Below are 15357 nucleotides of genomic sequence, written 5' to 3' on the forward strand. Positions count from 1 at the left end.
AGAACTATTTGGACCGGGCAAAATGCATAATGGTACCCTTCTACATAGTCATCGGAGTTCATATGACCCATGGGCCATAGATAAACCTCTTTCCACGACCAATTGTTGAACATCTTGTAAGAAAGCTTTTGTCTTGCCACAGGTGTTACGTCGATACAATTGTCGAATACGTAACCGAATAGGCAGCTCAGTTACTCATTCGCGAATATCGAACGAGGAACGGGGAATAAGTATCTAACTTCACACCGGTCCTGCTAGCAGAATATCCTGCTAAATTCAGGTGGGTGCAGTATGATACGTGAACCAAATGTGGTATTTCGTAAGACGGGTTCTGAGTGAATGTTGTATTGGACGTTTTAAAATGTCTGCTTAAAATGTCTGCTTTGTTTAATCAGGTGAGTGAAGACTTAATGTTTTTTTCTCTCTCATACCCAAGAGGTATCTTATACCCGCGAAGGGGGTACAAATTCTGGTCATAAAATACCAAGTTTGTTGAACTTCACTCAATAGAAAGTTAACGTGTTTGTGTGGTGTTTCACGGTATATCCGTGACATAGCCTATACATTGTCACAGAATGACTGTCGATCTTTTGTAAGTCAGACTCTAGGTTAAGAACAAGATTAAGAATCCTTCTGTGATCATAGAGTAGTAATCGTACCCAGGGTATTGTTAGGGTTGGGTTCACTCAGGGTTAACTCCACCCCCCACCCCCTTATCGGTTTCGATGATAATCGTTACCTATGCAGTCATGCAGTCGGATGAGTTTGTGGTTCGTCGGAACATAGAGACGTCGTAACATAGAGATGTAACCGAGTGTGTAGGTGCGTGTGTGTTACAGCTTGCTTGTAAACACGATATCTCATGAAGGGAAGCTTGGACCAATATCATATTTGGTGAGTAGGTCTAACACATTGAGTAGAAAAAAACGTATTGTTTTTAAAGGAAGTCAAAGGTCATATAGGGTCACCAGAATGACAGCTGACAATTCTTCTTGAAGTTGGAGGATTTGGTGACCATTATTCGACTTTCTAGCATATATGAGGGCAATACTCTTCACATATAATGTTAGTGAATCATTTTATCCGGTATCCCATAACAAAATGCTATGTAAAATGGGCAACTTGCTATACAAAGGCGTATAGCAGTTTTTGCACAAACGAACCACATAATATTTTATAAGAGATAAAAGTTCGTAACCTTCAAGACTGCTATGCAAAGTTTTTACACATAAATTATTCCCTGAATGTTTCTGATTAGATGAACAAAGATCTAGTCATCTTTGAAAGGAGAATTCAGGTTCGAATCACACATTCGTAGGGACCAATGCACTGCAAATAAGAGTTAACTTTGATGTTTAAGGTTGTATTATTACACAGCTAATCCCAAGCAAACAGATCAATTTTCATTTTGAATAATGAAGAGAATAAATTCCTTCGTATTTGGGTTTTGTGTTCATATGTTTGCAAGTGATGAAACAAGAGCAGGGGTAGAACCACCATTTTCGAACTTGGGGGGGGGGGGGGGCTATGATGTTAGTCTTCCATGAAAGGGATTTGATGGGAGAGTCCCCTGCCCTTAGCTCCCTGCCGTTCTGGGGATAAACCCACTTGGTTGTATTCGGTGGGGGAGAGGGGGGGGGGGAATAATGTCACCCCAGAAGTGTACTTGGTTGCGACCCCGAATTGTGTCTTGGCGACATAAGTTCTTAAGCTTAATAATAGAAAAAACTCGACATTATCGGTAATGAGTTATATCTGAGTGAAAAATGAAAGCTACAATGTTTTTCATTACTATGTTTATCATTTTGAAAATCATATTTTGGATAATTCTCGTTAACCCGGTGCACAATTAATCAGGAAGCATTTTTTTATGAATTTATATACGAATCTGAAATTTAAGTGTTTCTTTCTTTTCTTTTCTTCTTCATCTTCAGCGTGCAGTGAGGTTGCTCTCGGTTGCCAGTGTTTTGTTTGGTGTCGCTGTAATTCGGTCTGTCGTCATGAGATATCCACAGCCATTACCTGATTGGTCGGAAGATGAGAAGCCTATTCATTTGGAACCTGAGGTCAGCTTAACAATTGTTGACAAAGATAAAATGGTGAGGAGTGGTCAGTGGTGTAAACTATGGAACGCCAAAAGGACCACAGTGACATGTACCACTACTAATTTGACATGTACTACTACTAATTCGAAGTGTACTACTACTAATTTGAAGTGTAATACATGTAAAATGTCGCGTACTACTACTAATTCGAAGTGTACTACATCTAAAATGTCGCGTACTACTACTAATTCGAAGTGTACTACATCTAAAAAGTCACGTACTACTACTAAATTGGAGAGATGGCGCTATTCACAATCTTTCCGATACCATGTCATCGAGTTGCGCATCTGCATTGAAATAATGATGAAGAAAACATATTCTTCAATGCTCTGTTGATTCAAATGTCTATTTTACAGTTTATACCTTTAAGGTCTGTGGCAAATATAGAAAATAGCATATAGTTAAGCACAGCTGGGGAATCTAAAGCATTCTTGACATTTCAATGACTGGGAAATTGCTGCTTGTGAATAATAATGTGTATAACAATTTTAAGAGTTAAAAACTGAAGCTACATTAAGCACATTCTTGGGGATCGATGGTTCCACCTGCTGGGGCTTCGAAAACTTGTTGCTTTGCCACCACTGGATTTTATTTTTGTGATGCCCAACGGTCACAGACAATGGTGATTATAGTATTAGTAATGAAGGCAAGGAGAAGGGGAACATTCAGGAAGACTGACACGTACATATATACTCCTAATCCTACGCATACTAAGCTCTGCATATACACACATTACTGTGCCAAAATCTAAATTTAAACGGTAACGTATATTTGGGCTCTTAAGTTATGCTCGGAATTAATCCATGACCTAGTACTATAGTAGGCCTATATTCAGGCCATTTGTAGAACACCTAAAATGCATACGGTACTAGACCTGTATATAATTTAAACAAGTAGCAGTTTTGGAATATCATTTAAATTAGACACTATATCCTAGCCGCAGCCTGGCCTAGCATATAGAAAAAGTCTAGGAAGCCTAACTTTAGCTCATTAACAGTAGCACCTCACCGGTCTTTTCTGAATGTAAAGCAGCATTTTGCGTTTGGGCGCCGTTTTCTATTTTTTTGACATGTTCATCGAGTTTTTTACATATATATATATATCAAATACACCAGTTTTTAACTCTTAAAATTGTTATACCCACTATTATTCACAAGCAGCAATTTCCCAGTCATTGAAATGTCAAGAATGCTTTAGATTCCCCAGCTGTGCTTAACTATATGCTATTTTCTATATTTGCCACAGACCTTAAAGGTATAAACTGTAAAATAGACATTTGAATCAACAGAGTATTGAAGAATATGTTTTCTTCATCATTATTTTAATGCAGATGCGCAACTCGATGACATGGTATCGGAAAGATTGTGAATAGCGCCATCTCTCCAATTTAGTAGTAGTACGTGACTTTTTAGATGTAGTACACTTCGAATTAGTAGTAGTACGCGACATTTTACATGTATTACACTTCAAATTAGTAGTAGTACACTTCGAATTAGTAGTAGTACATGTCAAGTTAGTAGTGGTACATGTCACTGTGGTCCTTTTGGCGTTCCATAGTTAACTGATTGAATTTCTCATTAATATAAACGAGGATACAGGCTTGACCTCTCCCTCTCCACACGTACCGTCCTCATTGTATATTCTGAAACCACAATCAGAACGGGCACATGTTCCTACACATCATCTGCCTAAGCCCAATGCACCGTTCATGATAAAGCCCAAGGGGTGTTAGTACAACCCAGCCAACACCCCCCCCCCTCCAAATTTCCGTTCGCTTATGCCGTTTGTTTTAGGTTATTCTGAGTGCCTTGCTGTAGCATTGATTCAGGTCTATATCGGAGGGTGAGGCAGATGTGTAGGGACATGTGCCAGTTCGGATTGATGTTTGAGAATATTCAGAATATAGATATACATATTTTCCTACTCACTGTGAATTCAATTATATATATAATCATTTGCCTTTGTCGTTTACCTCCATTTCATTAACAAAGTCTGTTCGAAAGTATCTCTTTCGAGAGCCGGCTTAATGAATCACAAATGATTTCGAGTTGGTTAGCATAATGTTTGGTCTCTAGAGTAAGGCCCGGGTTCGAATCCCACTGGAGGTTGCAAGTTTTCTCACTGTTTCTGGATTTTTCTACCCACTACGATTTCAATGAAACTTATTGTATAACTTAATGCATCTGAGTAAACATTGATTATGTAAATGATTGCGCATGAAATGATTGCGCGTGAAATAATTGCGTGTTAAAGGACTTTAAATTAGGACATTGGTTGCTATTTTAATAGAACATGCTGTAAAATTCGCTTTCGAGGAAATGAAATTTGAATAAAGCCTGACAGAAATTACGTCGTTTGTGATCTTTTAAAATATTCTTGGAGTTTCATAGTATAAGATATACCACAAATAAATACCTTAAACGAATAGAAAAGAAAAAATTACAATATTGATTCGTTTTGTCAACGGAAAAATAATTTCTTTCTCTAAAAACTATTTAAGGAGAATACGGATGTCGATAAATGCCATACAAGGGTCTGATTCTCGTGGTCGTAAAATACGCGATACGTGATATGAGTCTAACATCGGGTCATTATTTTTACTTAGAAAAAGATGCTAACTTTTCATATCATATTTTGATATAAAACATAGAAGAACATCAACGTTTATACAAGTTTCCCGTTGTGTCGACATGACTATACCATAACGAACTATGGGGAATATACTGTTCAGAACATGCGTTAGATATTTGGCCTCTTTGGCATATATCGTCAAAAATAATAGAAGAGAATAGTTTGCGCACAGAATATGTAAAAAAAAAATATCCCATACCCATCTTCCTTGGTCCGAACAGGGTTAGAGCATGGAGCTATTACCCAAGCTCCATGGTTAGAGTAGCAGCTCCCTGGTCGTTACCTTGATTTAACTTCGCGGATTGTATCTTTAATAACAGGCACTGTCGGAGTACCCAGCTGAGTTTATTGAGAGTAAGAAGAATCCCTGTTGGGTATCACCAAGGGGCACCGTGGACTGTTTACCGTATTTTTATCTAGCCGGCATGCCTAAATGTGGAACTACTGATATCTGGTTGAAACTGACAAAACACCCTCAAATCTCGGTGAGCAGAAAGGAACCGCATTGGTGGGGCAAAAGACGAGTCGGTGAGAATATACTTTTTATGCTATTCATGTGATAGCATGTTATGCTACTCTATACTATAATATAGGCTGATATAGCTTACCCGGCACATGATATAAGGTATGGTATACCAATGACTCCGTAGATCCGTTGTACTTTATGAATAGTGTGATAACATGATACTCTGATATATACTTGTATATAGGAACTGATAGCCACACACCTTACATAATGTAAGTATGGCATACGATGCCGATTCATTCAGTCCGTATGTATCATGCCAATGATATATGTATCGAGACACCGGACACGACCCCCCCCCCATCCCGGGCCAACCCCTCCCATCTCGTCAGGCCTGATTAGGCTCATTCTAATAATGAAGAGTTTATGTAAATATATAAATAAATAAAAATAAATTACAGGATAATGTACACTACTACTTCGATACAGATGCTCCGCACATCCGTTTTTCTCTACTAAGGGCCACCATTTATAAAACACGTGATACAGGACTACATCAACACTATTAACATTTATGTAACCGTCAAGGAAGTTGACAATTAGCCAGATCTATAAATGATATATTGCAATTCTTATTTTCGATACTAATTTTCATTTCAACGTAGCTGTATCTACCATAATCTATACTATGGGAGTGTTGTAGATCCATGCACAGTCTCAAAGGCTGTTTAGGAGTCTAAACAACTGTTCCTGTGTTTGACTAGAAAGTATACCTTGTAAAGATGGTTCAAATTGCAGATTTTAAGCGTTTTTACAGTGAAGTGTCATCCACTTTCTGTTAAAATGTGGACGAAATTATTCGCCAACCTTTAGAGTAGTCTGGTTAGTCCAGTTAATCATTGCATAAGACGGTGTGTTTAGTATTTTCTTTTTGTTAATTCCTTGTCAGTATAGCAGCCTGGCCATAAATGTAACACATGCTAAGAAATTATAAACACACGTACATCAGTTTTAACTGATTAACGGGTACCGTACTCACCTTTACCCAGTTTTAATTGATAAAGCCACGAGAATCGGCCGAACCGAGAGGCCTTTTGGCTTAGATCAAGTGTAGCATTATGTTCCCCTTCTAGGTAATCGTGATACACACCTGACGATGATCACACAGTCACAGTCTCGATGCAAGGGGACTTGGGTTGAGAGCGGGTCAGTCGTTTTGTAGTTTGGTTTTTTCGTGCACAGGTTCTTTCCTGGATGAATTTTCTTAAAAAGTACCGAGAGGATGAGAACGAACACGTAGGAGGCGAGGACCAGTCTTTTGCATAAGAACGACAGAAATAGGAAAACATAAACTTAATACATTGTTACGTTGGAATGCGAGAGGTCTCGATAATTAATTGTTAACGAGACATAATTAAGCCTGGGTTCGTTTTTGAGAGGAACACAGACAAATTGACGAGTCTAGAGAATTTAAATGAGAACGTAAACTATATTGAACAATGGAGTTTGAACCAATAACAACAAGTGGTAATTACAAATATATAGAAAATTACTCACAAACTTAACAAGATAGGATACACTTTAAAACACGCTGGTCTCTTCCAACGGCGATATCCCTCAACGGCCACGACCTTGATGACGACGATTCTCGGTCCGTTGTACCGCGAAATTCACTGGTCCTCGACGAAGTTTCTCGCGATCCCAGAAACAGCAGTCACCTTCTTTCCGGCGATGCTCCAAAATAGAAGACGGACTTCCAGCCACAATCGAGTGAAGCACAAGTCGAACTTCTCGCCGACTAAATATTACCAGAGTCAGTCCAAAATCAGCTTTATAGCCACCAACTCCTGGCGTATACGAACTTCCTCAACGGAGACAGAAATTCTTCACCTTCTCCGAAATAAAGACCGAAACACTGTAGTTTCACAGCAAAGTCCTCTTCAAACTTCTGAATGGAAGTGCAGAATCAATCTTGGTATCGATGTCTCAATCCCTCAGAAACTACTGGCAGTTGAGCACTGACGATATATAGTAGAATGGTATAATATGTGTCGTCGCTTGTATTCGTTCAGAAACTGAGAAACTCTCCGATCTGGGCGGGTTTTTATACGATTCGCCATGTCAAGAATCATGTAGATCTTTCTCGATACACCTGAGTAACAACTCGACCCAGTTTCTCTATTCGCGGAAGTCCTTTGCATATCTCGCGAACATTCCAGAGAATCCACGAAGATGCGTGCACAGCTTACACGCGATTTCACGTAAACCGACGTTAACCCGAGACCAGCGTGTCATCATAAGGAATATTCCAGAACAATCGTGTATTATAACATTCTGACACGGTAACCCGACCTAATTTCTCAAATATTGATTTAACACGTATAGGCAATTTCAAATACTTTCTATATTGTAACAGTAGGTTCCTCACTAGCAGTGACTAGCGTTAGGCTACAATGGGCCCTCATAACAACATTCATACATACGTTACATATGTAATAATGTATCTTTAACGTGTGTGCATGTGACATTATTTCGCATATCTCGTCCCAAGTAAATAGCAGATAATATTGTTTAACCCCCCCCCCACCCCCACCATATTCTGATACAAAGACACACAACTGTTACAAAATTAAGAAAGAGATACTTACGAAATTCTCTCGGCGCCGAAGTTCGGTCTATCTCTTCGGTATATTAAAAGAAAAGTATATAAACTGCATATATTTCAATTCGTTTTACACGGTAAAGTATAATTCCACTAAACGTTGGAATTACCACACAAAAGACCCCCCAAAAAAATCTCCAATCACATAAAGTCAAAATGAACAAACAGCCGACATTTTCTTCCTTGCGACGATATATACAACGTTGATCCAGCAAGTATAGCCATATGGTGCACAGTAGCCTACCAGGCTTTCTGTATACCATAACTTACAGGCAGCAGTAGAACCTACATGTCTTTCGGACAATACATGGCTGGAGTAAACGAATAGGATTACTATATACCTATATTCTCATGATAATGAACACACCGTTTAAGTATACCTATAATCTCTATGATGCTGCGTTCCTTAGTAGCTACAAACATGATTATAAAGGGAATTCCAGTAACCATTGACTAATTCTACATATGTGCGGTAGCTGCCAACAATTATACAAACTCTATTCAAGGATCATTATGAGGAACGTAAACAATAGGGTTTAATTCTCTGTCTACCGTGGTCATTCTTATAGACTCCAAGTACCATATTTACAGGCCTTGGAATGTCGATCCTCCTTTTGTCCAGTCCAAAGACGTTGCACGTTACAACACAAACAATTTGCTACATATACTGACGGTCCGTAAAGACGTTATTATTTGTTTTTTTTAAAACATCAAGTCCATGATCCAAGCTAGCGGTTATTCTTTCTCAGCATCGATTCTAATAGATAGGGGTGGGGGTTGGGGGTATGTTGAATCCTGGGTCGGGTGCCTAACAGTTTGCGGATCGTTGCTTCATACTTTTTGTACATCTGACGGTCCAACCAGACTCCCCTTGAAAGTTATGCTTTCCTGAAATATTACAGTGCTTTTAACATATCAACATCATCATATGCATGTCTGGACTAAGATTCGCCAGAATCCATCAAATAATGTACATTTCAGGTCAACCTTTCTCTAAGATTTCCCCGTCTCTCCATGCATCCCCCGGCCCCTTTCACCGCAGCGCTGCTACTCTCCGTGTACGAGGGGGTACATGTACATAATATTTGGGTTGCCCTCAAGATAAGTACTAATTAATTTCACGTGTTCCAAATATCTCTTTTTAAATATTAATTCGCATTTCTTTTCACATTTTGTTGTGTTTTCAGGCATGTATCGTAAATCCACTCTGGGGTCATCTGCAACGGCGTACTACGAGTTGTGGGGAAACCTGATGCGCAAAGTTACCATGAAGAAAGGAGAAGAATATGCATCTAAAACCATATTTGGTATTTTTAAAATTTTATTTATAGTCTTAAAGAGTCTCCTTCATTTTCTATAGACATAATTCCTACACCAAACTCCGAAAAGTCCCGAAAAGAGTAGAAATTCGTCGAGCAGTTTGAGTAGACCTTGGTACAGTAACTTAAACGTTATTTCTTCTTCTTTTCTAAATTAATGAAATGGATCTTATTTTGAGGGAGAAAAAAAAATGCTGATTGCAATTTGGTTGCTATAGCTTTGATAAATTTCTAGAATGTGCATTATTTAGATCCATTGAATTACTATTCACACTGATGCTGGTTCTAGACAATTTAACAATTTGAGTAAATTGTCAGACACTATTATATTCATACAGGACAAAATATCCAAGAAGTTTATTTTATTCTTTTGTTCTTTTCTTTTGTATTGTTATGAATGCAGGGGACGGTTCTGCTTCAACATTCTGGGGCAATAGCAACTGGACTTCGTTTCATCCAAATTTAAGCCGATGTCCAGACTTTGCTATCCCATCGCTCATTCACTCCATTCAACCAGAGGCCAAAATTATTGTTGCTTTTCGTAACCCCATAGACAGGTATTATTGAGGTCCCCCAAATGACTGGCGTGCGCAGTGGGGTGGGTGGGGGTGGGGGTGGGGGTTGGGGGGGTGTCCGCCATCGTCAGTCGGGAAAGAAACGTGATCTGTGAAATTCTATCTGAACAAAAGCCTTTCCAAAAGAAGTGACGAAGACTATTTAAAAAATAATAAAAGTAAAAGCACCGTTTTGGTCTTAAATGAGGTAGGCTATTCTTATTTACTATGTAGGCTACCACTTAGTCTCAGATTGGAATCTTAACGGTGGTTCTGCAGGAACAAACAAGTTGTAGACATATCGTGTTGGTTTAATACGACATCACAATGTTTAAAATATAGTTTTATCTAATTACTACGTTCCAATAAAATATGATTTTTTTTTCTGTCGTTCGACTTGCCACGTACAGCATCCTGACGACAATTTGTAAATAGTCGAGTTTTTGCGTGTTTGAAAACCCGCCCAAAAAATTATAATTTTTGACGTACGTGTTGTCTCGACAATTTCGAAGAAACTTTCCTCAAAATTTAATAAATTACTTAAAAAATCGAAAACACGACAAAGAAAATAAACATTTGTGGTGAAATCGTGCCGTGTTATTCTTCATTAACACGGTAATTCTATACACACGTATATGCATTCAGGACTCCCGTCGTTTGAACTTGACTTTTAAAACAACTTTGATTAATTACCTCATTTCACCAGGTTGTTCTCAGATTATTTATACTTCTCCAGAGGGCTAACATCCTCCGAGGAATTTCATGAATCAGTTAAAGCAGGAATTGAAGAATTCCAGACATGCCTCGAAACTATTGGTGATCTACACACCTGTGTCTATAAAGCTGACAAGTTACCTTCAGGAAGAGCAGTCGTAAGTGGTGATGTATGCGTTATTTAGTCTCCCCCACCCCCACCCCACCCATCCCCCTCCGCGGTCATAATACTTTGCAAGCTATTATTAGGCGAATTTTGGCTCTCCATTAGAAGGCCCATCTATATCCCCCTAATTTAAATTGATAATCTGCGTAGCCCCTCCCCCCACCTCCCCTCCCCCGCTGGATGTTACCCATCCTCTGTGTTCTGGCGAGTTATTGATAGATGGGGTGCGGGATACGTTACAGAGCAATGGCTGCCTTCTAAGTGTAGGAAGGTTGAAGGGCGGGGGGGGGGGGGTCGGAATTCACATAACAAACTCGACAGAATAAAGTAAAATGAACGAGCTTACACATTCTCGATTTTCAATACAAAACGTCTCGCCAGGTTGAATATGTAGCCTGTGCAAAGTCTCGTTAGGCGAAATCTGCCAATGTCCCTTAAAATGCTAAAAGATTTTCCATAATCTATGTAAGAAACTCACCAATAAATCAATTTGTTTTCAACATTCTCGTTAAGTTGCGCAAAGTGAGTCAGTGCCCGAATTGAATTACGACATCAATAGTGATACAAATCTAAGTAAATATGTGTTAAATCTATTATTGACTAATTCATTGCCTAGTAAAAATCTACCAACCTCGAAACAGGAATGTTGTACGTGCAGTACACAATTTGTGCTCGTTCAGTTCAAATCGCTTATCGAGAAACTGGGTTAAACTTCGGAGGCCGTGAGTTGGAGTGTAGGAAGAGGGGGCTAATACAGAACTTTTAATTAAAGCGAAACATGTGCTGTAGTAAGTCCCATCATACGGGCAGATATTCCTCCTTAGCTACCACCGCCCCCCACCCCCATCGTTCATATAGCTCGTCTGACCCGTACGAAGGCCACTCAGCAATGATGTAGAAATGTGAAAACATGTCATAGCAGCGGGGGAGGGGGTCTATCAAGGGGGGGGGGTTTAGATTCTACATATACTGGTCAGATCTTCCAAATAGCATTTGCCGAAAAAAAATATCCCCTTCCTTCCCTTTCTCGAAAATCGGTTAAAATATATCAATTGTGAAAGCTACTAAGCCTCTGGCAATATAATCATGTCATTTTACATGCTGATCTAAACCACTAATTCTCTTCTTTAATTGTTTTTTTTTTCTATTGCGCATGCTTAAAGCAGTTGTTTGATAGACCATTAATGGTATCGAAATGTTACTCAAAATAATATTGTAATTAGACAAAAATAAGAAATTCTACCAGATTTTGTTTACCTCAAGTACATTAATTGGCCATTTATTAAAATTTTGCTATGGATATTTGAAAGTTTGAACTTCATTGGTACTGGAATCATTTGAGTATTTGTCAAACGTACTTTTTTATGTAAATTTCGCCTTAATCTACGAATTTTGACCCCTCGGATCAACTCTTGTTGTGTCCGACGACAAAACGGGATATCTACTTTAATTCCACTTGTTTTGTTATCTAATAGTTTTTAAAAAAAAAAAGGACTTCAGTTGTATAATTTATCTTTAAGAAGATCGGTGTTTTCTATTTAATTATTTATTTTTAACACATTTACAACGAAGAATAAAAAAAATATATTTGGATTATGTCTTTTGATCTCTTAATTTCTTAAATCCCATGTACAGCGATTAAGAGTTGGTCTCTATTCGGTCTATCTGGAAGACTGGCTGAAATTTTTTTAAGCCTAGTCAGCTGAGGGTCATTAGAACCGAAGATTGGAGCGTAAAGTGTCCTGAGATTCTGACCGATCTTCATCGATTTTTAGAGCTCGGTAAGAATTGTTCTTTGACTTTTGGAAATATTTTGGCTCTCAGAGTAGAAAAGCTGGAGGACAGAATTACCTTCTCTGTAATGGTCTGTGATGACTCGGTGTTAAATCGCATTGTTCTCTCTTAAGGGGGGGGGGGGAGGGGTGTATCACTGCCACTATACTTACCCCTCGTGCAAGAACTTTGAGTTATCATACTGTAAAGGCAAGCTTTTAACAAACACATATATGTTCTCTCGCCAGATGAGCTTCCTCCCGGTGAGACGAACGACTTATGTAACGAAGAACGCCATAATGTTGGTCACAGCAAGACGGTGGCGTTGTTACCGGAGACAACGCAGCTGTTGCGTGATTTCTATTCCCCCTTTAACAAAAGACTGGCAAATATACTCGATGACGATAATTTTATATGGTAATGTAGAGATAGTACCGACGACTCATCTGGTTCGTCAATAGAAAAATCTAGATCCAAGTATCGCAGATTGCCGAGAAGTGGCGTGCGATGAGGACAGGAATGAGAAGAACTTGTCGTTCATGTGGAAAGACGACGGTGTTTGGACGGATCATATTATCACTGAGGCAAGAAGTCAAGTCAAACTTAAAACTGTATTCGTATATGGAGAACCCGGTATTGGTATAGGAGTACCAAGACACATAGTTTCGTAGAGACAGTTTGGTGTTAGTACAAGGAAGAGGATTGTGTATTTATTTAGATGAAATTAATGTTTCCGGTTTCCAAGTATAATCTACCCCACTCTGGATAAGTAATACGTTGACTATAAATGGCATCTTGAATAATCCGAATTATCGAGATGTTTATACGCATGCTCTCTATAGCTTATAAAGTGGTCTTAAATTTAGTCCATATACAATATCTGCTATAAATGCATTACAACACGCAATCATCAGAAGCATACTTTAATTCAGTAAATATCTAACATGATGCCATCGTATCGCTTCTTGGAACTTTTTTAGTTGAGCGGATTGATACCGACTCTGCACGTTTAATCCCCAAGGTGGCATATTTCATATAGGGTCTAATCCACCCAAGGAAGATGAGTCCCGAAAAGCAGCAGGCGATCATCTTTGTAGATATGTTATCAAAGAAGATTTCTTGGTTTTTGGCTTGGATGTAGAAGTGCATGAATTATAGTACATCTCGTGCGAAAATCGAAACATTTTTAGAACCCCTTAACCTTACCAAGAACAGCGCGCAAGTAAATTGTTTACTGTTGAGTAAAGATGCTTGTTTACATGTGACTAATAAAACTTCGCGATCTCATAGCTGCAAAATTCTACATGGTCATAATAGGGAAAATTACAGGTGCCATGAATTGCCAACGTGTCAGCTATCCCGTGAGGGGTATAGGGTTTCGCTATTGGGAATTTCTATAAGAAACTATAGAGACCACGTGACTTTGATGACGACGTGTTATTTAATCAGGCATGTATATGGAGTATGCTACCACAAATAATTGGGGGCGGTAGATAATATTCATCGCAACTCTTGTAGAGTTTTCAGGCCTTGGTATCACAGTCCTTCAAACGTAACTTTCGATGGTTGACAGAGATTGCATATTGCAAAATTAAACCATTTTATCTTCAAAGTTTATTTTTGTTTACGATAATAAAGGAGAAAAAACAACCATATAAAAATACCGTGTTCTGAATATATTTCTTCACCCTTGCGATAAATACAGTTTTGCAGCCCAATCCCTACTCTCATACTTTAATCAATGTTAGTTACATTAGCAGCCCAAAAAAAAGAAGAACTGAGGAGGCAAATCTCCATGGCAATAATTTAGGTGTGAGATCAGGATTAAACTCGAGGATGTGTTAATAACTCATTGTTTATTGGGAGGCTTGAACCAAAAGGGGCCATATATATGGTCGTTCGTCAGGTGTAAAAAGAGTGATTGAAATCACGTCAGTCTACCATAAAGCTCCCAGATTGCTCAAAGTGCTTGAACTCGGAAAGAAAAGCCATATCCCTATTGAGACCATGACAGTGTGAACGCACTTTAAGGATCAAATCGACTTCCTTCAAGCTTCTCTTATTATGGTCAGACAGGAAGTCGAATTGATGCATGGGTATGTGTCTCCCTCACCCAACAGTTGTAACCACTGATCTGTACAGATCAGTGGTTGTAACTAGAGATACACAGTGCAGGATCATTGGACTGAATCTTGTCGTCGAAATTACGCCGAACGGGCAATGTTCAAGTTTATGTGGACCTCATAGTACTATGTACCTTATACCTTTCAAGTTGATATTTTGAATTAAAATGGTCGAACACATTTCGAGATAGTTGTCGAAGTTTCCAGAAAAAAAGTCGAAACTTGAAGAATTCGAAAATATAGTTTAAATTTGGAGAAAGGAAAAACCACTGTCGAAATACTGACTTTTACTGGAAACTAATTCAAGCTGTATCATATGCAATAGAGTAACAAGAGTGTCAGGATAGCAAAGGATATGTGTCTGATTTTCATAAGAATATATAGAATATAAGAATTTTCCCTCTTTTCTTGTTTTTTTGAAATTGCGACAATTGATGTGGTAATTTCGTCATAAAAAGTCGCAATTTTGATAGCGAGTCGAACTACTAAAATAGCTTCTCGAAATTTCCAGCGATATTCTCGAAAGTTAGCTACGCCTGTTTTTTTAAATCAAAATTTCGACTTAGGTCTAGCAATATCGAGAATAGTTCGAAATTGTGGGAATTTTTTATATTTTTTTTAGAAATAGTGGGTAGGAAGGAACCTTCCCCCGGGGAGAACTTCTCGGGGAAGGGAAGGGTGAGGTGGGCGGGAAGGATCAGGGCGATTTGTGGAGCTGGATCGGCGGAGGGGTAGGAGGGAATCTTCCACCGGGAAAATTTCTCGGGGTGGGGCAGTGATTCGGGCAATGTGGAGCTGGATCGGCGGAGGGGGTAGGAGGGAACCTTCCCCGAAATGACCATTT

At 38.8% G+C, this 15357-nt stretch overlaps 1 protein-coding gene across 2 annotated transcripts; it reads left to right on the plus strand.

Annotated features, from left to right (window-relative positions):
- Positions 1-257: 257 nt before the first annotated feature.
- On the plus strand, positions 258-14041 carry LOC139975290 (carbohydrate sulfotransferase 15-like). Of its 2 annotated transcripts, none has more exons than XM_071983087.1 (8): positions 258-395; positions 1935-2099; positions 5057-5264; positions 9052-9171; positions 9587-9740; positions 10444-10609; positions 12253-12398; positions 12639-14041. In XM_071983087.1, exons 1-7 carry the CDS (start codon positions 375-377, stop codon positions 12307-12309), a joined length of 891 nt encoding a protein of 296 aa, XP_071839188.1. In that variant the 5' UTR covers positions 258-374; the 3' UTR covers positions 12310-12398; positions 12639-14041. The 2 variants fall into 2 exon arrangements, with proteins under 2 accessions (XP_071839188.1, XP_071839189.1); XM_071983088.1 differs by having other exon boundaries at positions 1935-2066.
- The last annotated feature ends 1316 nt before the right edge of the window (positions 14042-15357 follow it).

This window comes from Apostichopus japonicus, chromosome 10 (assembly GCF_037975245.1).
Source record: "Apostichopus japonicus isolate 1M-3 chromosome 10, ASM3797524v1, whole genome shotgun sequence".
Classification (NCBI taxonomy): domain Eukaryota; kingdom Metazoa; phylum Echinodermata; class Holothuroidea; order Aspidochirotida; family Stichopodidae; genus Apostichopus; species Apostichopus japonicus.

Excerpts from the sequence above, each read along its gene's own strand:
- LOC139975290 (XM_071983087.1), top strand. The coding sequence starts at position 375 with ATGTCTGCTTTGTTTAATCAG. Across the intron at positions 5,265-9,051 it reads GTGGGGCAAAAGACGAGTCG|GCATGTATCGTAAATCCACT; the intron begins GTGAGAATATAC and ends TTGTGTTTTCAG. Across the intron at positions 9,741-10,443 it reads TTTCGTAACCCCATAGACAG|GTTGTTCTCAGATTATTTAT; the intron begins GTATTATTGAGG and ends TCATTTCACCAG.